The sequence below is a fragment of the Rousettus aegyptiacus genome, unplaced genomic scaffold, assembly GCF_014176215.1.
Source record: "Rousettus aegyptiacus isolate mRouAeg1 unplaced genomic scaffold, mRouAeg1.p scaffold_m13_p_13, whole genome shotgun sequence".
Classification (NCBI taxonomy): Eukaryota; Metazoa; Chordata; class Mammalia; order Chiroptera; family Pteropodidae; genus Rousettus; species Rousettus aegyptiacus.
Window position 1 is genome coordinate 56228549 of NW_023416288.1, and position 25432 is coordinate 56253980.

At 34.8% G+C, this 25432-nt stretch overlaps 1 protein-coding gene and 2 pseudogenes across 2 annotated transcripts in view; 1 reads left to right on the forward strand and 2 right to left on the reverse strand.

Annotated features, from left to right (window-relative positions):
- TRIM24 (tripartite motif containing 24) overlaps positions 1-25432 on the reverse strand; it is a 95195-nt gene that overhangs the window by 12559 nt on the left and 57204 nt on the right. The window contains exons 5-10 of one of the 2 annotated variants that reach the window (XM_016161872.2): positions 24897-25013; positions 23014-23128; positions 19730-19876; positions 9194-9311; positions 6886-7052; positions 1931-2104 (exon numbers count right to left, since the gene is read on the reverse strand). In XM_016161872.2, the coding sequence (XP_016017358.2) occupies positions 1931-2104; positions 6886-7052; positions 9194-9311; positions 19730-19876; positions 23014-23128; positions 24897-25013 (838 nt within the window). Of the gene's footprint in view, positions 1-1930; positions 2105-6783; positions 7053-9193; positions 9312-19729; positions 19877-23013; positions 23129-24896; positions 25014-25432 lie in introns of both variants that reach the window. The other variant, XM_016161871.2, reaches the window with a different exon arrangement.
- LOC118611169 lies at positions 14288-14405 on the forward strand (annotated as a pseudogene).
- Positions 22035-22151, reverse strand: LOC118611163 (annotated as a pseudogene).

Sequence of the window (25432 nt, forward strand, 5' to 3'; positions counted from 1 at the left end):
TACTAAAGTGAAAGCTCGATCATCAAACATTAGCCCCAGACTCAAGCTTTCAGATTTTTTTTACTCATTTTTCATATCTGAACAGGTAATTAAGCATCAACATATGAGGAAACTTTTCCATTTATGTTAGAGGCTTAGATAAACACATTAGCGAAGCTAACAGAAGGAATGCTTAAGTGCACAGAGATGAAACATGTTGTTGTCTACAATTTTCATTGAAACTCATCAAAAAATAAGGCCTGATTGATGGGTGGATAAATGGGTATATACATAATAACTAAAAAGGCAAATGAAGCAATTTATCCCCTATACAACTCTTTCAACTTGTCATGTTTGAAAAATTTCATAATAAAACTGAAAAGGAAAGCGACCAAGAGTTTGCTCAAAATTATCCCAAATACAATACCATTTATTTATGGACTACACTGTATAGTGCGGTAGTGTCTGAAACATTCTAATTTATATGTCCACTGCAAAAAACTATGTAAAGATCTGTGAATGTCATCTTTACTACCAGCTCACCTCTCATATCCATCCACCTCTCCCATCCCTGCCCACCCCACTTTGCTGGTACCCCTTCTTCCTTCCACCCCTAGAATAGTCAGTTACAGTTGATGTATATCCTTCCAGGTATATGAGATTTAAAAAAACCTACAAAAATGAGAATACCTTACAAAAAAATTCAGTAACATGTTTCTTCCCATATAATACACTTAGGAGATCATATATAAATTATTATCTTTTCTTAACGGCTAAAAAGTATTCCCACTGTACAAGTATACTATAATTGGTTAAACTGAATTACCAACTTAAGACCAATTCCAACTAAAACCACTATATTTTTTCCTAGATTGTTCATTTATTCATTCACGTTTAGATTTCTGACCAGGAAACATTTTTAAAAACATTCTTACAGTGTGTCTACCCATTAAAAATAATAAATGAGGAAGAAGGAAAGTAAACATTTGAGTATGCAGAATGTGCTAGGTGTTTTTATACACATTGGCATTAAGTCTCAGCACAACTCTGCAGAGTATTTATTTTTACAGTTGAGGCAAATAAGATTTAAAAGAATAAACATGCTCAAGACCACAAAATTAAATGAAAATAAACAGAATTTAAGACTAGCTTGGGTCTTTTTCATGTCATCCCTAATGATGCAACAGAGATAGGTACAAATTTCACACAGACACACGCTGTATGTGTACTTCTAAAATAAAATTTTCAAATCACTCGATCAAAATCAATCTCACAGAACTATGGAAACAGTACCATACTCTTTATTTTGGTCTTGGCAAAATAATTAAACTGAGACCACTCTACACGTCTTAAGCTAGAAAGACTGTAGACACAATGCTTAGAGAAGACAAAGCACTAAGAGAGAACTACTTTTAAGAAAATAATGTAATACCTAGAAATTATTTTTACCTGAGACATGAACAATATTAAATTGTGTCTAATTTAATATATAACCATAAATATTAAACTTTATCAGATGCATAAGCACTCCATATTAAAACTGTGTCATGCTACGTTTATTCCCAGGAAGTCTCCTTGAAACACTTAAAATATTCATTTATTATTCCATTTTGCAGAATGTAAACTCTGTTATAATGCTTCTGGTCTTAGGAAATTTAATGTACTCATCTAAAAGCTACACATATCAGTATTGTAAAAATTAGTTTCTATGACTCACTGAGTATTCTGGGCCTTCATTCATAAAATGCCTTGATTTCTCTTGTCAGTCACAAAGCATCAAGACCTTTTCTCTTAGCCTTGTCTCTACAGATCTATCTGTAATGAATTTATATTCATTAAAAAAAACAACTTGCTATTGCTCTTCATAACTGTTGCTTTATCTATAAATTCAATGTGATGTGGAAGTAGAAAGAAGTAGAATAAGCAACTGAGGAGAAGTGAAAATATATACCTGTTTTATAGCTTGTTGAGCCAAGAAAGCCATTTGTAGGGGGTTGGGCTTTATTGCTTGTCGTGGCATATTCTGGGTTGGTGGGTATCTTAGTTGTTGATGAGGAGGAGGAACAACTGGTCCATTGGGTTTGGGGCTGTGATTTTGAAAATTTATCAAACGTGGAGGAGGTTGCTAGAAAAAAGAAATTAAACTAATTCAGTGACAATCATCTCCTGAAATACAAATCACAGAGAACTCATTATTATAACTTTTATAGAAAGACAGCAACTCTGCCACATATGAATTATTAATTAATACTACAACAAGGGTATGGGGGAAGGAGGCAGCCTTCCAGAATGTGTATGAGCAATTTAAAGACAGGAGTTTTATTAAGAAAAAGCCTTGGGAGAGGGGTTTCCAACTATAAGTAGGTTATACCAGGAATGAACCTAGGCCACAGTGAGAAGTGGGGAAAACTTGTCTTTGGTATCCTTCTATGTCATTGATGATTATCTTTTTCAAAGAATTGCCCTCTTCAAACCTCCTAAAATAGTAACTGCTAACATTTTATTGCGCAGTTATTACAGGACAGTACTACTTTACATGTGCTTTAGATGTGTTAACTCAATCTTCACAATGATCCTGTGAGGCAGGGATTATTTCTATTTTACAGGAAAGGAAACTAAAGTATAGAGAATTTAAGTAACTTGTCAAAGATTAACAAAGATAGTAAGGGATGGAGCAAGGGTCTGAACAAGTACTCTGGCTCCAAGGTATACACTCTTAACCAATAAATCATTAGTAATGAAAATGGTTAGTATTAGTAACATTTAAAAGTAAATGAATTTTAGATCTGAGATCAAACTATATGCTAGACACTGTGTTTGGCATTTTACATGTTATCTCATTAATACCATCCCCTCATTTTACAAATTAGGACACTAACCATTTGAAAGCTTAGATAACTTGAAAAAGTCACACAGCTAGTAAAAGGCAGCACTAAGGCTTTAATTCAAATCTAGTCTGCCATATCATTACCAAAACATGTCCTGGTATTTAGCTGAGGACTGATTTAGGTACTGACTAATTACAGCTTAGACGATGAGTTTCTCTAAAGAAAAAGATTTTGAAAGGAAACCCTTCAAGGACAACACTGGCTGATTACAGGATAGGGCAAGGGCTGGGACGGCAAGCCTTCTTTGTTCATAAAGACTGGCCCTGGAAATTGAGACCAGTGTTCTAAAAAAGGTAATATTATATGCTAGTCTCATCCTGACTATCCATTTCTATTGTTGGCAACTTATTGCAAATACTTCTTTTCAGGCTATCTTAACTGTACATAATTAGAATTCCTCACAGAGGGAACTATTAACTCCCACATTCTCAAATGGACAAATAAATGTGGAATTGATAAAGTTGAAGTAGCAACACCTTAAACTTTGACAGATGAAGGCAGATAGCTATAAAGTAGATAGCCTTGCCCTCTTTTCTTTTGCTTCTCCCATTTTTGGAATTTTCTTTCCTTTACTGGGTAACATTGCTTCTCGCTCCTTTCTTACAAATTATTTAGCATTGGGTTCTCCCTTAGTAATATTCAAGAGTAACAAGCAACTATAGACCCAATGGAAGATTTCGATACTGTTTCAAGACCAAGGGGAATTCTGTGGGTGAAGATTAGAAAAATATTAGAGAAATGTCAAAACTTTACAGAAGCAAAAAGCCTGAAGCCGTAACAATTGCTTTCATTCTTCTATTAAAGTTTTGTGATTTGATGGGATTTATATCACAGAAACACAAACAGAAAAAATAGAAAATTATAGTGGAAAATTTCTAAATTTATCTAAAAGATAATTCCTTAAAAAGTGGAAAAACACACAAAATATCCTTAAAGAAGAAATAAGGTAGTTGTAGAAGATTTTGCTACTCTCATTCCCCTACCCAGATTCATATTGAGTCAGTCAAGAAGTGACACTTGATGCCAGAGTAACGTACTCCGTGAGAAATCAGTACAGGAATGAATGGATGTCAACCCTGCGATGTGAGATGACTGTTTTTAGTGGTTTTTTTTTTGCCTTTCCTAAACTGTAATAGTTTATCGAGTTAATTTCCAAGAACCCTGTGACTGAGGAAGCAACCTGAAAGAAAAATACTAGGAACTAGTAATGAGCATTAAAAAATAACAAATCAGTGTTATTTTAACCTATTAATTTACAAGATACAGAAGGTAAAAGGGAGAATAGAAAACCAGTTGAGTTCTTAAGGAAAACAACACATATTCATCCTCATCTTCACTCTAAGTACCTTCATTGTTATAGGTTTTGATTTTATTCTAGGTCAGCAGTTCCCAACTGTGTATAACCACGAAGGATAACAGATGTCTAACATTCATCCACTATTTAGAAAAATTAATGTATACATATTAAATGAGAGTACTTCCCCAGGAGTAAATCTGGCTCAGGAGAAAGAACCACTGCTGTAAATTATGTATAAAATATTGACGGTGCTAACAAAACTTAGGTCTATTGGAGTACAATATACTGTATATTGCTAAACCAAACAGAGATGCACGTCTATCAGGTCTATACCAATTATATGCAGTCATATAATTATGTATTCTACCTCTGTATCACCCGACTCTTTAACCATGCAGAGTACATGGTGAATCTTCAGAAGAAGAAATAGGGAGTTATATGAGCGATTTTTAGAAGTAGTCCTTTAAATTTACTTGGACCCTATGAACATATAAAGAGTATGATTTGAACATATCCACCTATCTGAGGGTACACACACACACCTACTTATAGACATTTTCCTATACGTATATGCAAATAAACTAGTAGAAAACTAAGAACGTAAGTAAGCAAGACAGTGTAAAAATTTATAGAAAGTGCAAACTGATGAGTGAAACATGTATGAGTGGCTGTGTGGCAGAGAACAGCTAAAAATGAGAGAAGAGAGTGTGAAGTACAAGAGTCACTGAGAGTCGACAGAAAAAGAATAATATATAAAGTAATGATCAAAAATTACTTTGTTTCTAAATGGGAAAATTAGGTTGAATAAAGATTGTACATTATAAAAATTATGTAGCAGTAAATCCTAGAGAAGAAAAATAAGATCAAAAGCAAATTTCTGAGATACACAAACTAAAGGTTCCGAGGTCACTTCTGCTGTCATTGCTTGTGTAAAATTCATGACAATGTGACCAAGTCATGTAATATCTATTAATGCCTCAGTTCTTCACATCTTAGTGAAAAGGCAATTAACAAATCATAGATTTGTTCCTTTTCGGGATAATAAACAATTACATAAAAATCATTTCTCATCTCCAGACATTTAAGATAAATATTAATGATGCAAATGCTTAGCATTAGAGCACTCAACACATGATATTTTCTCTCTCTTCTCCTCTTCGTATTTATCTTCAGAAAAATCTTGGTACTCTTTGCAGTCTATCTGCAATACGCTACTCTGCAGTCTGCAGAGCTAATGACAAAACTATTCCTCAATTTTCTTAACAAAATTTCAATGTTGCCAGTTTGCACTCCTGGAATCTAACATGTACAATTCTTTTCCCATGGAATACTCACCAAAGACATCCTAAGTTGTGTTTTTTTTTTTTTCTTTTTCTTGTAAACGCCTGGGTTGAAACAGTCTGAGAGGAATAATCAATTGGACATACTAATATTCCCCTGGATTTGACATGTCTTCCTAATCAAATTACTAGAAAGCCATAAACCTCAAATACATCACCCCAGGCCTTCAAAGGAGCGACTTAACAAAATCAGGATCTACGTATGCCTACAACTTTTACTTAAGGTTGAACCAAGAGTCCTATGAAGACCATTTCTGTTCAGTACAACTTCTAAAGAAATGCTATAGGCCATTTAATTGCTTTTCATAAATACCTATATTATATATTCCCTTTATTGCTAGTAAAATGCTAGTAAAAAGTTTCTCCTCTAACTGGCATGTTTCCTTTTTATCAATAGATACTATTTTTTTTTTATTGCGTAGGTTGACAAAAAGTTCTGGCTAAGTCTTGTTCTTGTGTGTAATGAGATTTCTTAGCCTAGTTCTACAGACTTTATTAAGCTCTTATTAAACCGCATTCCATTTCATTTGTGTCATTTACTGTAAATCGCTTTAAATTCTTCTCAAAAATATGAAGAGTATAAATAAATGTAACCGAAAATAACAGGAAAATTGTATAAATTAGACTTTATACTCCTTACTAAACCTTTGTTAAATCTAAGTATGCCCACATTAATCTGAGTAGGATGGTTCAACTATTCGACAAAGTATATAAACCTTTTATTTTCAAAAATTGGATTAAAAGTAAATAGTATTTTATATCTAGTGAAAATAAGAATGGTTCATGGACTATTTGCTCAGAAATAAAGTTTGAAAAAGTAGATTTCTAATGACCACACCCCTATACCCATTTCTATTTCATTTTACCCTAGTTTCTAAGATACATTGTGGTTTTCTAAACATTGCATCCCCACAGAGAAGAGATACCGAAAGTATCGGTCATTGTGAAGCACTAATAAAGGAATTACGAGGCACAGGTATACAACTTTTCCCATCAATCACAGGCATGGGTTGTTTAGGAATGAAATCATTTATCCTCTATTATAATTTGAAGACCATGAAAAACAGATGAAAATAGGTGTATCAGCTAAATAAACCATTAATTCTTTTTTGAGAAGGCCTGAAACCTAGGAGTTAAATCAGAGATCCTCAATGTGATAAATTCTTGTAAATTCAGGTATTTAAATCATGGATGACAGATGTCTTGGTTATTTTAAGAACTGCTGAACACAATTGTACTATAATTATCTAAGTTAGGACAGGCCTGCTTCCAAATTTACCTGATGAGAGATGGAAGGCTGCTGGATGGGCCCCTGCATTCTAGGGTTTGGTAAACCCACAGGTGCTGGCCTCCGTTGCCCCTGTTGCCTCTGAGCCATTACCTGTTGCTGCATATGCTGGAGTCGTAATTGAGCTAGGCTGATCTGTGTTGGAAACTTGGATAACTGGTTTGAAGATAAACCACCTTGTGGCTGTGAGTTCTGTTCCACGACAGGATTCTGCTTAGGCATTTGTGGTTGACTCTCTTTATCTTCAATAACTAAAGAACCTAATCAAAGAGAAGGGGTTAAGTTCTAACGTTTTTCTGATAGTGAAAAACCACATTTTGTAAGACTATTTTTGCTAAACTTTAGAATTGCCAAGGAACTTTTTGATCTCAGGAACCCTTTACACTCTTAAATATAGAAGGCTCCAAAGAGCTCGTGTTAATGGAGGTTCTATCAAAATTTACCATATTTGAAACTAAAAAGGAGAATTAAAAAAAATTTACTCGTTAATTCATTTAAAAGTAATAAACTCATAATAATACACATTTTATGAAAAATAACTTTAAAAAATTTTACTGAAGAGTGACATTGTTTTACATTTTTGAAAATCTCTTTAAATATCTGGCTTAATAGCTATACTCTGTTTCTGCATTACCTGTCATAATATATCATTTAGGTTAAAATATATGAGGAAATTCCAGCCACACAGAGATATGCAGTTGAAAAAGGAAGACTTCTGTGGTTTCCTGAAGGAGCTTCAGACTATGTTTTGAATAGGTATATCAAAATAAAACAAGCCAATCAGACGCTGGTACTAAAAACAATCCCACAAAATATTTCTGATTTAATATTAATAATATGGCATTTCTCAAGTTCCTTCCACTTTCACAATGCAAATGATATCAGTTCTCTGTCAGAATACGTTGGCTTACAACTTACGAGTTTAAAGGTGCCACTAATAGAGTTGATCCAAGCAGAAGGCAAAGTTTTCTTTCTTCAACAGTAGAGAATTAAATGTTTTTGATTTACTAAGTACATTCATATTAAAAATATATAGTTATCATTCATTAAATACTGTGTGTTAGGCATTGTGACTGTGAGTCTATGTACATTCCTGTTAAAAACCTTTTTATAGTTAAGGGATCTAAGGTTCAGAGAGATTGAACAACTTACCCAAATCACACAATAACATTAACCGAATTCATCTAGGACAATATTTTTTCCTTGTTCTAGAAAAGGTATTTCTCAGAGTCTGGGAGACTTGTCTACTTCTTGGAAAATTTAAAAGGTAAATCTCATTGTAAATGACAATTTGCTGAGCTATAAATGACAGCTCTGAAAAGTCATATAGTTTAACTTGTCTCCAAGTTTCACAAACAGGAGATGCATTTTTTATTTTTGCTGATGTAGCTTCATCTATATCATTTGTGTGTGTACAGTTACACATATTGTCTTAATTTTACCTATGCCTACATTGTGTGGTCTATTTTGTAAGTGACATACTTATAAGTACATGTATCTCTACATATATGATTACTTGTGTGCATATATAACTTGTGATAGGTTTTCTACATAGTTGTACGTGTGGGGGTAGGGTACGATAGGCTAAGCGATAGTTACTTATATGCTTTGTATTAAGACGCTTTTTGTAATATAGGTGAGAATGTGATTCCAGTTGCCTGTTATGGATCAATAAACAGATGGTTGCATTCATTTCTAAACTGAACTGCACAGGTCACTTTATCACATTTTCTTCAAAGGATTACTCGATTATCATTCTTTTTGTTTTTCTCTTATATGGATGAAATTTGTGTAATTCTATTCCATTTCTGGTGTGTTCTGAGCCAGGATTCCCCATCCCCCAGGCTGTAGACCCTTGGTCTGTGGCCTGTTAGAAACCAGGTCACAGCAGGAGGTAAACAGCAGGTAAGTGAGCAAAGCTTCCTCTGTATTTGTAGCTATTCCCCAGTGCTAGCATCACCGTCTCAGCTCCACCTCAGATCATCAGGCATTAGAATCTCATAGGAATACCAGTCCAGTCCATGGTGCCAAAAAGGTTCGGGACTGGTGTTCTGAGCACTGACTCTTTCCAGCCATTTCTTCCTGTCCTACCCAGAAGCTAGCCTAGGGAATGACAGAGCAATCAATGAGCCCAAAACTGTCATCAAAGGGAATACTGGTAGTTGATGAAGGATGTGATAAAGGGAATGTTCCATATCATCCACATGTTTACATGTTTATATTTATTCATATGTCGCATATATAGACACATTAATTAACTACTAGTGAAAATTCCATGTTTTCAAACATGATAATGAAAACACTTTGGGGGTAGAAGGCAATACATTTTCAATAACATATCATAATCATTAGGAGTTCCAGAAACAAATGGCACTTTGAGAAAATGTACAGAATGGCCTACCTAAATTGATAATATTTTGAGCCCAGAAACTAGGATCACAGTGAAACTGGATGGTATTATTGGTCACTGGGGAAGCATCGCACCTTGCTCGAAGGAGGTGCCGTAACCGGTATGTGATCTAGAAGAAAGCAGAGAGACAACTAAACATCAATATTTTTATCAGGTATGTAATTTATTAAGTAACTTCCCAGGAAATACACAAAAAAATGGTCTCTGGTATATATGCCAACACAAGCAATCATATATAAATTATAACAAGTAGACATGTTAACAGCAATCAGACAAGAGAAATAAAAGGTATCCAAATCGGAAAGGAAGAAGTTAAACTCTCATTATTTGCAGATGACATGATACTATATATAGAAAACCTTAAAGATGCCACCAAAAAACTGTTAGAACTGATCAATAAATTCAGTAAAGTAGCCAGATACAAAATGAATATTCAGAAGCTAGTTGCGTTTTTATACACCAATGATAAACTTTCAGAAAGAGATTAAGAGAACAATCTCATTTACTTACAATTGCATCAAAAATAATAAAATATCTAGGAATCAAGTTAACCAAGGAGGTAAAAGACCTCTTTCTCAGAAAATTATAATCGCTGAAGAAGACAGAAATAAATGGAAGCATATAATGTACTCATGGGTAGGAAGAATCAACATCATTTAAATGTCCATACAACCCAAAGCCATCTATAGATTCAATGCAATCTCCATCAAAATACTAAGGGCATTTTTCAGAGAGTTATAATAAATAATCTTAAAATTTATATGGAACCATAAAAGATCCCAAATAGCCACAGCAATCTTGAGAAAGAACAAGGGTAGCGGTATCACACTACCTGGAACAGAACAGAGAGCGCAGAAATAAATCCATGTCTACACGTTCGTATACTATATCACGAAGGAGGCAAGAATATACAATGGAGTAATAAAGACAGCCTCTTCAATAAATAGTGCTTGGAAAATTGCAAAAATATATGCAAAAAAATAAAATCAGACCACCTTCTTACGCCATGTACTACACTCAAAATGGATTAGACTTGAATGTAAAACACGAAACGATAAAACTTTTACAAAGAAACATAGGCAGTAATTCCTCTGATACTGCTATTAATAATTTCTTTCTGGATCTCCTCAAGTAAGGGAAACAGAAGAAAAAATAAACAAATGGGACTATATCAAACTAAAAAGTTTTTGCACAGCAAAGGAAACCATCAACAAAACAAAAAGACAACCTACTGAATGGGAGAAGATATTCACTTATGATACATCGGATAAGGGGTTAATATCCACAATATATAAAGAACTCATACAAAAAAAACAACACAAAAATCCAATTAAAAAATGGGCAGTGGACCTGAATAAATATTTCTCCAAAGAAGATATACGGATAGGCAATAGACATATGAAAAGATGCTCAAGGTCACTAATCATCAGAGAAATGCAAATTAAAACCACAATGAGATATCACTTCATATCTGTCAGAATGTCTATCGTCAATAAATCAAAGAACAAGTGTTGGCAAGGATGTTGAGAAAGGGGAACCCTCATACATTGTTGATGGGATTGCAAATTGCTACAGCTGCTATGGAAAACAGTCAAAAAATTTAAAATGGATCTGCCTTTTGACCCAGCAATTGCACTTCTGGGTATTTATCCAAAGAAAACCAAAACAATAATTCACAAAGAACTGTGCACCCCTATGTTCATGGCAGTAGTAGTTATAATAGCCAAGATATGGAAGCAACCTAAATGCCCATCAACAGATGACTGGATAAAGAAATTATGGTTCTTATGCACAATATCACTCAGCCATCAAAATAAATAAATAAATAAAACCCTATCATTTGCAAAGACATGGATGACCTAGAGGTCATTACACTGAGTGAAATTAAGTCAGACAGAGAAAGATAATACCATACGATTTCACTTGTATGCAGAATCTAAGGAACAAAAAGAACAAACTAATTGAAAACAGACCCACAAATATAGAGAGGGGCGGGGACTGTGAGAAAGCAGTGAAGGGTTAAAGAAGTACGAATTAGTCCATAGAGGGTCACGGACATGGGGAGCACGGTAAAGGGAATGCAGAGAGCAGTAAGGGAACGGCTATGTGTAGAGCCACAGTCATGAGGGAGATCATTTCATAAACTATATGAATGTCTAATCAATGTACTGTATACTTGAAACTTATTTTTTTTTTAAAAGTAGACATATAACAGTTTTCTTTCCAAAACATTAAAAATTTTGAGGTATAACTCAACTGGTTATACTGTTGACTACAAAACTGAAGTCTCTTGAAGTGATAGGTTAAAGTCAGTTTTTTTTAATTAACAAAACTTCACAGAAACACCAACTAAATGTTTGTAAAACTAAAAAAATTAACACATTTTGTTTTTATTTACTCTTTTAAAGAAGGATTCAGAATTTAGATTAGGTGGCTAATGAATTACAGAAAAGACAAATTAATCTCTGCTCGGAAAACGTAAGTACAGCCCAGAACTAGGCCTGCTAAGGGGATGGTTCTCCTTGCTCCTGTTCTTTTGAGTTTCATGTCATCACAACACCCACCACCATCCACACGCAGTCCTCAGGGAATACTTCTCTCAATCCTTGAGGAGAGGCAAGGGATTATGTGTAATGGGGTAGGTGAGAGAAAGAGGTGTTATGGGCATATGCAAGGAGATTATGATGTTCGACCCTGGGATTTAAGCTGGACAAGGAGGTACTGAGGGATAGAGGGTAAGGGTAATGATAAGGTGAGGTTGAAGGACAGGGAACAATTGTAAGAGGCACATAAGGACCTTTAGGGTTTGTGGGAGTATTGTTATCTGGGTACCAGCGGAAGTAAGCTGGAAAGAAAGATCATCTAGTTTCGGATATTAAAATCATCAAAAATTATGGCTGGAGTAACATTGGAGCTAAACTGTTTTCCCCAGATGAAACGACCTTAGTTAAATACTTTTGCCTGAATGTAATTGGACTGATAAAGAAACTGATCTCACTTCTAACTACATGACTACTTATTTTGGATCGGTCCTAAGGTTGACTGGCTATCATGACATTTCTCTAGTCCTTCACTTTCTTACTTTTCTAAACAACTATTATCAAACCTTCTTTTTTCTTTTCAAATCTCCGAAATCTCCCCCATTCTCCATCTCAGCTAATGGTTCTGCTTACTATTTCACTAAGAAAACAGGCAATAACCTTCTACAATCTTCCACCATCTATCAATAGTAGTGTTCTCTCTTATTACAACGCATTAAATAAACGGCCATGACAATCCTTCCACTTGTGCAGTAGCACCGACCCCTCTAGTTTACTCACAGTCATGACTCAGCAATTTTCTTCCTTCCTCTGTATCACCCGGCTCTCCATTTTACTGGATCACTCACACATCGACACATAAACAGATTTTAACTTTCACCAGCTAAAAACGCAACTCCTGTCTCCTTTTCTACTGCCATCAACTGCCCCCTCCTCTTGTGCTTTTATAGCAAAATTCTTCAAAAGACCCATTTCTATGTAGTGTCCTCCATTTCTTTCCCCCAGTTCTCTTCTGAAACCACTTCACACAGGCATTCAGCAGCTTTTACACACAGCACTCGGCCCTCACGGAAACATTTTATTCCCTTGGCTTCTCGTACACTATCTCATGGTTTCTCCCCTATTGCCCCTGCTGCTACTTTGGGGGTTTGCTGAGAACAGGTCTGGGTTCCAACGTACCATCTCAGTCTCCACTGTTGGTTCTTTTCCCTCTCCATTACCGTATACGCTGGAAGGCCCCAGAGCTCAGCCTTTCAACTGTTCTCTTTTCTCTTACACCTGCATATTTTTGGCGACCTCGTCTAGTCTCACAGTTTAAATGACTTCTCCATTTACATCTCAAGCCTAGTCTTCACTTTTGAACTTGCATTTCCAACTGCTTACTCAGCATCTCCACCCTGTTGTCTAACAGGCATGTCGAAGTTAAAAGTCTAAAAGGGGAGCTGCTCCCGATCTTTCTCAAGTCTGCTCGTCCTATAATCGGCCCCGTCTCAGTTACTGGCAACACTATTTTTCCCACTGCTTAGTTAGTCCTAGGTTCCTTTCTTTCCCTCACACCCTACATTCAAACTGTCAGCAACCTGTTGTCTCCTTAAAAGATATGAATAATCCTACCAATTCTCCTATCAACTCTATTGCTACCACCCTGGAAATGCCACCTTATTGCAGAAAGGTTCTAACTGGTCTCCCTATTTCTTCTCCTTGGCCCTCAGCTACTTATCCTCAGCAGCCAGAGTGACTGTGTTATTATAAATCATACTCTGTCATTCCTTTCCTCAAGCTCCTCTAATGGTTTCCCATCTCACCCGTTAAAAACCAAAGTCCTTGTAATGAACTGCAAGGCTTGTGCCGTCTGTCTTTCTGTTACTTCTCTAACCTTTCTCATACTACTTACTCTCTGCTCCTTCACTCTGTTCCAGCGCTTCAGGCTTCCTTATGTCCACATCACAAACACTCCCACCTCGGTCTTTGAACTTGCTGTGCTGCCAGAATACTCTCCAAACATCTGTGTGGTCTGCTTCCTCACTTCCTTCACGCATTTGCTCAAATAGCACCCTCTTTAGACAAACTTACCTAAAATTACAACCCCTACCCCAATGCTCCCAGACTCCTCCCTTTTACTTTTACTTTTCTCTAGAGCATTTAATACTACACAACAGTCTATATATTTTATTTATTTTAGTATTGCCTATCTCCACTGAAATGCAACTCCAGGGCAGAGATTTTTGTTTTCTGTCCCCTGAGTACTTAGAATGCCACCTGATAAATAGCCAGAATTCAATAAATAAATAGCTATAAATTCTGAGTAGAAACCATTAACTTATTTTGACACTATGTAGAATACTTGGCAGTGTTTACCAAATAGCACTCAATACAATGTTCTTTCCCCCAACTTTTTCTTCTTTTCTTCATTTTTTGCATCCTCTAATTTTTCTATGAAACATGCTCATAATGTGCTAACCAAAAGATTTCAAGAACTTTCCTTTATAAATATCTTCATGCTTTATCATTTTCCAAAATTTAATCATTTATTTTGAAATAACTTGTGTACAGCTATACCACCCTGAACAAGCCCGATCCCATCTGATCTTGGAAGCCAAGCAGAGTCAGGCCTGGTTAGTACTTGGATAGGAGACCCCTAGGAAGACCAGGTGCTATAGGCATAAAAAATAAGGGATTATAAGCTGACAAGGTCCTTGCAATCTGTGAGGTCAACCAAGGGTTGCCTTACCTAAAAAAAAAATTTTAAAAATATTTTGAAATAACTTTAAAATTGCAGAAAAGTGAAAAGAATCCTTCACCCAGATTTCCCAACTGTTAACATATTAGCACATTTGTTACAACACTGCCCAACTGCTCCTACGCATAAACACTATTATGACTAGTCTTTTTCTGAATTTTCTAACAGCAAGCTGCAGACATGAGGTTCTGTCTCCCCTAAACACTCCAGTGAGTGTATCCTAAAACAAAGATCCTTTGACATAAGCAGCAAATTCTAAATTCAGAAAGCGAGTTTGTACAACATTACCATCCAATCGAAAGATCTCATTTAAACACCAAATATCCCAGCAGTGTCTTTCCAGGATGCATTTAGCTGCCATGTCGCTTCAGTTTTAATCTTTCCCTACCATTCATGTACCTGATGGGTCTAAAGATTTCAGGCCTTACATTCTGTAGGATGACCTTCAACCTGGGTCTGAGTGTACTTCCTTCTGATCAGACTTAATAAAGAACATTGTCAGGAATACCACACAAATGATAACGTGCACTTCTCAGTGCATCATATCAGGAGACTCAGGATGTCAACTTGTCCCACCATTGCAGATATTAATCTTCATCACCTGGCAATTTTGCTGCCCAGTTTCCCCACCTTAAATTCACCACTTTCCCCACTCTGTAAATGATTAGTATTTAGGATTATACTCAAATCCTGTTCCTCATCAATCCTTTACCCACCGCATTATTATTCACTGATAACTCTTTCTAGAAGAATTACCTCTATGATAGTGACCAAATGAGCTTCTTTAGGTCCATTATTCTTTCTATACTTATTAATTTACATTCTGACAAAATTTTCTTTAGCATTTACTTACTTATATCATCATGGACTCACGTATTCCTACTTAATTCAATGTGTTGTGATCCATTATTATATTTAGTTTGAGCCTCAAACTGGTTGATTTGCCAAGGGGGAGGCCTTTTAGGCTGGATCCTGGTCTTTTTGACATGTCTCCATCACTTCCCTTACTTTGCTTGGAATTTAGAAAACAAGATCTGGAAGGAGAGTGGGCTCACTGCTATTAGGGTTTAACACACAAACACATACATACATATAGATATATACATACACGTTTGTAACTATTTCCAGATCTCTCTGTGTACATGCATAAAACTTGAGTTCATATGTACACCTCGAATTCCAATCCAACACACCTTAGGGCTCTTAGTAGCCTTCTTTCTATCTTTCTAGACATCTTCTCTAGTAGCGAAAATCTTGACTACCATTACCCTTGACAAACTTACTTCATTGCCTCATCCATTTACTCATTTCCTTAATGTAAGCAAAATCCAAACGACATTGACTGTCTCTGCTTACCATCTCTGTGTTCCCCACTTTTTATCTCTGGCTCCTGGCCTTGTGCCTCTGTGTGATTCCCAACCCTCTTCACATGCTGATGCCTCCAGGTCAGGAAGTGAAGATGCTTGATCATTTTTATTTAAAAACTTTTTTCCTCCTTTCGGCACATACACTGACAGCACTTTCAATATCTTATGTTTAGTGTGGCGATTGAATATAAGATTTCTTGCCAAGAAAAGATGATTAAATCAGAAATGTGAGTACTTCCTTAAACAGAATTCAGTTTTATTAATGGGAACCTTGAGGTAATTCACTTAAGACATAATTTTTTTTTTTTTTGGACTTGAGGTACTATGCTATAAATCCCTTCTTTTGCTGGTAAATGGCTAGAAGACACAGAATTTACTTAAAACTTAGATAGCTAGTATCTATGTGCTAATTAAGTTGTGGCAAGTTCTAGAAGTAATATCAAACTTGGTCAAACTCTGCTCCTTAATATTTTTTTCTGCTGTATTTTACCACAATTCGATGTGAAGAGTTCTCTTGTCAAATTATTATTACCCGTCTAAAATGCAAACCATTATACTTGTCAAAACTCCTGACACATGTTTTGGATAATTTTGAGAAATCATAAAGTCTGACTTAAGATAATAAATAATGGTCATTAAATACATTTGTTAATCATTTCGGATGTATCTAAATATAAATAAACTTAGATTTCACACTGAAAACTTATCTGTTCAAAAAGCAAGACAAAAAATATTTTTAATTATGAACAATGTCAGAACAGCTTTTGAGATGGCAATGCTGTATACTATCTCCTTTCTAAGAAAGTTAAGATAAACAAAGAAAAAAAGAAAGTTAGTGTTTTTAGTTTCCAATCCCGTAAAAATTAGTTTTATCTATACTTATAGCTTCCTGACAGGAGATGTTATCTGGAACTCATTTTTTCACCATCAATCTTTTGTTAAACTCCTATACATCAAGCACAAATCCCTACCATTAAGAAGTATAATCTAATGAGATTAACAGAAAAATATCCAACTATAAAAACAGCAGATTAAGTATTATTATTATGGACATATGCACAATGGCTTTGTGAACAGAGAAAGGGAATCTAACCCAATCTTGGTCACTGAAGGTTGCCAAGAAGAAAGGAAGATGAACCTACAGTGGACCTGGTAGTCTCTAAAATATAAGAATTAGTTATTTAGGAGAAAGAAGTCACTCCAGGAAAGGGTACCAGTACCAAGGAAAGAGAGTATGATATTTTCTTAGCCCAGAGGATTTGAAGTAAGGAATTGGCAATGACATTTGGTAAACATCAACAAGGTCTTTAAAGATTAATTAGATGGGGGGATGGGGAAAACGGAGTGAAAGGATTGTAGAAATCCTTTTTACTACTTATACCTTAATAGTTTCCTAATCACTAGTATTATAAAATATTGACTGCTAGTAAAAAGAATGACTTCTGTTTTACTCTCTTGGTCTCTCTTCTGTCAATATTTCTTACCTTCCTTCTAAATAATGTATGGATAAATTCAACGTTTAACAGATGACAGAAGAATCCTAATACTGTGAAAACATTTCAACATATATTTAAAACCAGACTTCTGAAAGAATTTAGTATTCCGATGGGTTTGATTTTTTATTGACTATAATTCCTATAGCAAAAAGATGAACTAAGAATTGTAGGCCAAGCTTGAAATTTCAGGTCTACAGGTATTATTTTTAAGCATAAAAAAGTTAATATTTAAAGGATAACCTGAGTAAACATGGATATATTTACAAAGCACAAGAATTCTGAACAGCTGTACAATATAGCAATTTTCAAATTTTATGAGATTTGAAATCTTTCTAAATGTGTAAAATCAATCCTAAGTCTCAGCTCTGCATGCACTATGGGCAAATTATTTTATTAATTATATCCTCTTCTGGTGATATATCAAGGCCCACTTGGATGGGCTTTTAAAAATAAAAAAATATATATGATTTAGTCAATCAGGAATCTAGTAAATATTGGTTCCTTATGATTCTCTGTGCCTATTTTCTCCTACAAATAATAGAGAGGACAATCTCTATTTCAAAAGATCATTGTGCAGAAGAAATAATCTTTATTACTTTTATTGTATGGGTCCAGTTGATTAAAAAAAAATTCTCTCACTTTTTCCTTTTATCTTTCTGTTTTACTTTGAGGAAATTACAAGTAACAGAGATCATATGTACTACAGAATTCTTTTTCATTAGACCAATGAAGTAGTTAAATAAAAACAAATAAAGAAAAGAAAAACAAAAGACAGAGAGACATGAAAAAGAAAAAAAAAATCCTCAGAGTTGAATACAATTCATTATCAGGAATAGTTTCTGAAATAGTTACAAATCAGTTTTCTAATAAGTTACTCAATATTTGAACCTAGTTTATAAAAATTTATCCAGAAGTGCATTTCCTCATTTCAAAATGGTCACTAAAAATTTCTGCTACCAATTCCAAAAAATGGAGTAGGGGAACAGAAAACTGATTTGGATGTCATAATTTAATTTCAAACTATAAATCTCTGTGGATCTCTAAAGTAGAGGAGGAATTTTTAAGAATGTTTATATGGTTTGACTTCTAGTGACTAAATGTCTTCTAGATCCTTGCTACAGACAAGCAGCATCAACATCACCTGGAAACTTGTTAGAAATACAGAATCTGGCTTCACTTCAGATCTACTGAACTAGAATCCTCATGCGATTAGTACGGAGGCCTTATTTTCAGGAGCGAGGTTCTAGACTACCATCAAAATAGTTCATCAAATCGATTTTGTAGCAAATGGACTGAAACATTCATCAGCATGTACTACTGATAGAATAAATAATGTAGTGCTGACAAAAGGAACACAGTCTCTGGGCTTAGGTGTCCAAGCTGGAATTCTGGCTATCCCTCTCCCTGTGTGATCGCAGGGATGTTATTAACTCTGTGCCTTGGTTTCATTTGCCCCTGCAACGGAGATTGACAGGTATACCTATCTCATAAAAATAACTTTAAAGTTTAAGTGAAAATATTATGTAGAAAATGCTCAGAATTAGTGCATGGCACACTATGGGCAATCAGGAAACGTTTACTGTTATCATTATTGTTAGTATCGAGTTCAACTGCCACTAAGTCAGAGAAAACCTGGAAAAGAACAAAATGAGAGGGGCAATGGGAGATTAAAACTGAAGTTACACCTAAAACATGGCAATTAATTTTTTTTTTTTAACTATCACAATCAATAGATTTATCAACCTGGGGCTGCGACTGACTCTCCAAATAGGAGGTGGGGGCTGGGGGGAAAGCCCGGGAGAAGGAACTCAACACCAAAGAGAAACAGAAGAAAGAGAGAACATGGGCTGAAAGGGACAGCTATGTTTTCTTCCCTGGATCAATTTTCTTCTAGATAGCCAGAGCCTAGTGGTAGATAAGCAAACCGATGAGTCCAGCCACTGGAGAGAGAGAAAAGGACTGGCACTGGTCCGGTTGGGCCCTTGGAGTGACCTCTGGCACCTTGTCACCTAACTGGCCAGGCCAGAATCTCCCTTGGCTCTTGAAGTGCCCTTCCTACCCCAACCAAAACTGGGGGGAAGTGGAGAGCAGGCTTTATAGTCCCCATGATGTCCCAACCTCAAATAGGTGCCTTTGAGCTTCTAACCTGTGAATATGCCCAATGATAGCACACACACTTGTCAAGAAATGCATAAAAGACCTATGTTTCTCTGTCAGCTAAAAATATTTTTTAAAACCAAAGTATTTTGATCAATTAAAATTAGAAATAGGTAAAAGGCATTTTAGCAAAGACTAATGGTCATTTCTGAATTTTAAGCATTCCAATCACTTCATTGTTTCTCTCTGTATTTTGATGGTTTATTAAATGTAATAGTCTATCTTACCAGTCGCTTGCTATAAAGTAACGCTGTACTGCTGCCACTGGAAACTGCCCATTTCGAAAAATGCATGACATGTTCCAACTGTTTAGAAAGTCCAGCCACTTCCTGTTGTTGTTGCATAAGTTTCATGCGATGGTCCTTTGCGAGGCTCTGAAAAGAAGAAAATAATTTCCAATTTATTTCTGCCTATAACATATTTTAATGGTCATTTTCAGATTACCAAATTAGAATAACCACCACCTCTAAGAACCTAAGTAACAGAAACTGAAAAATACTTGTGTTTTTTCCCCTTAGTACAAAACATAACTCTTACTGCAGCAAACGACTGTGTCAAACCAAATGTCAAAGCCAACACCATCAGTGCCCTCCCCTAACCCCTGCCATCTGGTTTTAGTATTCTGGGATTTAGATTTCTGTTCATGTATCTTCCAATATCCAAAAGGGATCAAAAACTGCAGATTAGCTATAATACAGTAAATGCCTGTTAAATTCAGTACCCACAAGTAAAACAGATGTACCTACCATCCGGCAATCTAGTAAAAGTTACCATATCATATGATTAGCAAATCACATGGTTTCACCTTTTAGCATCCTAGTCCTGATTGCAACCGGTCTGTGCTCAGTCATAACATGCGGGAGACAACACGTTTTATGTATGGTAAAAAAAGATATATTATTTTTGTCTACTGAGAATTGCCTTGCGAGCCCATTTATACAGTGACGGTGTCAATACTCTCTTAGAAAAGCTATGTAAAAGTAGAACACAGAATTTCTCTATAAGGGATTTCCCCTTTTCTAAGGGAAGTACACAAGCAAGAATGCAGATTAATCAAAAGTAAAGAGACCAAGCTTTGGTCATTTTAGAGATCTCTATCCAAAAATTTCTTATACTTGCAAGGAAAGGGAAAGAGAATAAGGCTTTCAACTGATACCCCCTCCCCTCTCAAAAAAGTTTAAAAGTAAAATTGCTACACTCAAATTATGGATTTATATTCTGAATAAATTATGAACCTAGATCCTGGCCATAGTAGGTTTCAAAATTTAGAAATACGCATGTGCTAAACTAAATTAAGGGAAAAACTGCAGTGACTGAAGATGGCTTTGTCATGTCTAATTTAAGTTCAGAGATAACTTACATATTAGGCTATTTCTGACCTCTGGAAAAACTAAGTGATTCTCTGGAAAAACTCTAGAAAGAATAGAAATTTTGTTGACTTTTGAGGAGGTTGCAAACTGAGAATCAGAAGCTCTAGTTCCTTGGTCTTCCATAGTAACAACTATTTGGGCCAGTCTTAGATAAAATTGACTACATTTATTTACCTTAAAGGAGGAGTCTATGAACCAGGAAAATGGATATGAAGAATAGAACCATGTATAAAACATGCTGTAAAAATTGTAAGTCAGTAAAGTTGATTAAAAATAATACTGATGACCAGGTTCATTCCTAGAGATGAGGACTTTGGTCATCTTCTGTTCTTTACCTTCAATTAAAAAAAAAAAAAAATCTGCAAGTGATTCTGATTTATAGTGAAGCCTGGAAACAGCCACAGAAATGTGTGTGCAACCAATCTCTTAGAAAGCAATTCTAAAGGATATGTGATTTTAAGCAGAGCATTGAAAACTTTTTAAATTGTTCAAATGCTTTTATTTTTTGAAAAATCACAGAACCTTGAAAAAATAGTTACTGGAAATGTGGTCTGATTCCTCCTGGCCAGAACGCTTCTTCACTAAATAAGGATTTGTTTCTAAAAAACCAAAGAATCATTTAGTCTTTAGTATGGCTGAGAAACCATGGGAATTACCATGCTTTCCCAGGAGGAACAGAACTTTCTGACAAAGACCTTATAATTTTTCAACTATATAATAAAGACATTGAACTAAAATTATTTTTAGGAATTTTGTTTTTAATCTTCAAACATCATGATTCTTTTATTCTTGTTCCATTCTAAATTGCTTTACTGTAAATTCTTTCTGCATCAATATACAAGACTATTAAAATGTACAACTAATATCATGTTAATATATCACGCAGAAGTTGTAACCTCCTCTTATTTGAAGTCCAACACTGACTTTGGATCTTGATCTTCATAAGTGTAAAAAAGCTGATGAAGACAGTAGTATTTTTCTCACCTGCAGTGAGAAACAACTATCCAAAGTGCTCTAAGCATTTCTCCTTAATTGGCTTTTGCAATTAAGATAATAAAATGCTGAGGATAGGAGGCATTTTATTTAATATCTCATAAGGTTAAACATATATATTTGAGAACTAAATATAGCTAACTTAGTATATCTAAAAAAATTTTTTTAGCACCTATAGCACCTGGTATTTCTAGGTGGTCTCCTATTCAAGTACTAATCAGGCCCGACCCTGCTTAGCTTCTGAGATCAGGAGATCGGGCACATTCAGGGTGGCATGGCTGTAGACAAGTGTGCCTAAAAATTTTGCTCAGATGCATCCCCTTAGTGAGGCAAAGTTGTCACTTCTAAATGAATCTCTACAATGATTCACCTCTTCAACATTTACAAAGAACTTCTGTCAAGCGAGGCATTATGATTTGCACTTTGATGTTAACAGTAAGAATTAAGACAATCCTACTAAAAGTATCTCCCTGTTTGCTAAATGGGATGCTGCCTGATTCATGAAATAGTTCAAAAAAGCCAATTAGATCTTCGAATTTACTCAGTTTTTGTTCTTTAACACATCACGCAAAGGCTTTTAACAATTCAGTTATCTACATTTGCTTTATAAGGTAGGTCAAAAACTCAAAAAATGCTTAAATTCTTTCGCTAAGAATTACTGTATTTGAAAATCAACTTAAGTAGAATAAAGAATTATAATCTTTAAAACACCGTGATTAATTTGGTCTAAAAAAAATTTATTACTGGATATAGCAGAACGAACGTCTTTTCCTTCCTTTCCATAAATAGCCCAAGTTCTGGAAACCCCATAAGGCATATTAAATACATGCTATTAAATAAGACTGTTCTTTCCTAGAGAGCACCCATTGCCCTTGGTTAAATTTTCTTAATGTAGGTTCACTCTCATTTATCAGGCTACAGTACAATAAAGACTAAAATTAAAAAAAATAAAAAAAGACATTCCTAGTTTCATAAAGTCATAAATTGTCAGCTTAACAATGGGGAGCCTGGCAAAGAAAAACGTGGGCATGGAAAATATTATTGATTCATAAAACAATTATATGAAAAAGGTTGTGATTTCAAATTCACAAATACATACAAAATATATATTAAATCACTACCACATACTCCCATTAACAGTAACTTACCTCAAGCTGATGCAGTAGAGCTTTTCCTTTTTTATTTATTTCTACCATCAATGTAAATATAGCAACTTTAATATCCTGTTCCACCTGCTTTTGATTTTGATTTACTTCAATTATCCTGAAAATTAAACAAAAGGGGGGAAAAAAAACTCTAAAGTCTAAGGCAGATGATTTGTTTTATAATTGATTTTTTTTAAAGTCTAAATGAGGCCAAATGTTTTTGGCTCTTAAAAATTCAGTTATTTCTATGGATCCTTCAGTTTAAATTGACTTTGTTGAAGACAGTAGAAATACAATTCTTCTGAAAGACATAGTATTGAATTCAACCCTAAAATCAAAATGTATAAAATTACAAGAGAATGAACACATTTTAAGAAAATACAGTTTTGAAAGATTATGATGACACCCAGAAAAATCAATGCTTAATCTAAGAAGATGGACAAAAAGATTTATAAGCAAGATGAAGAAAATCACAAATCTGAACAAGTTCTACTGTATTCATTGCAATTAAGAAGTAGAAGGGGTAAATGTGTCACTCTTAGTCATCTGAATCACTGGTGTTCATTTTATCTGAATAGAAGCAAGAAGACAATAGTAGTTTGCTACTTTCAATAACACATTTATCTTTAAGCAGTCAAATAACTACTTTATGTTTCATCAACCACCAAATATGTTTTTTCCTTTGATAAGAGAAAATGAGAACCTGTTTTCATGGAGATTGAGATGGATATGTGATACATAGTATCACATACCAGAATACTTTACAGAAGCAGAGAACCACCGAACATTAGGATAGAAACAAGCTTTTCTTCTGTCTGCTTTTCCCATTTACACTCCAAAACTTAAGACCAAAGGGCAGAGATTTTATTCTCTCTTGGAAATTCTTCAAGATAACTGTAACTATTTGACATCGATATTGGCTATAGGATCAAGTAAACCAGCTAGGTATGGGAAACAACCTTAAAAAAACTAATTTAAATCTTCATGGTGGTAGAACAGAATGAAAAAAGGGACAAGCATCGCCATGTCTGTGCATGCATAAAAATGAACTAAACTGCAAAGTCATTCAGTCATTAAATTTAACCCATTTATAATCCAGTAGGCAACAAAGATAGGAGAAATTAACACCAATTCCGAAGATTCTTTAATTTTTACCACAATTCAAAACCCAAAAGCTTTTCATACAATAATGTATGACGTTGTAAAAACAGCATAAACCACTAACAAAAAGGTGGAAAAAAAAAAAAAACCCACACATTTGGAGAATTCACACTATCTAATTTTAAGACTCATTACATAAAGCTACAGTCACGAAGTAGGGTATTGGCAAAAAAGAAACACAATGGAACAAAACAGAGAGCAGAAATAACCTCACACATATATGGTCAAAGGATTTTCTACACAGGTGCCAAGGCAATTCGACAGCAACGGGCTAACTAGTCTTTTCAACAAATGGTGCTGGAACAAACGGACACCAATATTTTTTAAAAAAAAAGTGAACGTTGGCCCATAGCTCATACTATCTACATAGTGAAAAAGTAAGAAAAAAGTCAAAAGGGTAAGTTTCATCAATGGTGGCTCTTTCACATATAATTGGTAATTTTACAAGTGCTACCATTTGCCACTAGATGTTATAAATTATCAATATCTTCCAGATAAATGAGCTGCTGCTAAATGTAGATTACCATGACAATAGTTTTGAAATTTCATAATTGAAAAGATGCTTTCCAACCCAAAGTTTCTGGAAAAGTATCAAGTACGTGTTACTAGAGCCATCTGACAGCTTACTCAGATCTGCTTCACCATGAGTTAAGTAAAATGTTCTGAATATACTTAACACATTATATTATAGATGATTTACTGTAATACCATAAATGTAAATTTACCTGTTTTGGATCTGATTTCCTGTGAATTTTATGTATTTTGTTTTTTCCATCAGTTTGGTGATTAGTGTATCTATGATCACTTTCTGATTCTGAAAAGCTTCTTCTATAAACTGATATCTGAAAAAAATAAGTAAATAGTCAATTATCTGTCTAAAATGAGGAAAAGCCCAATGCAAAGAAATAAAAGAAAACTAAGAAAGTATAAAGAATACAAAAAATAATCAGTTAAAAATACCAAATATATCCCTAGAAGACAGGTTGTTTTCCCCTCCTCTCAAAATTATCCCTTAAGAAAGAGGGAGTCCTACACAACAAAAAGAAAAAGAGGGAATCTTTGCAGATATTACTCATGGACACATTTTAAATTATTTTGAAAATTGGGGAAAGATACACATCCATCATCACAGTTTTAGAGGCTTACAGAGCTCACTTGGAGGACCTGTCAAAAAGTAATTACAGATATTTAAGTAGATTTATTATTTTACAATTTTATAATTATGAAAGTTTGACATCATAAACATTTTGAAGATTTATTT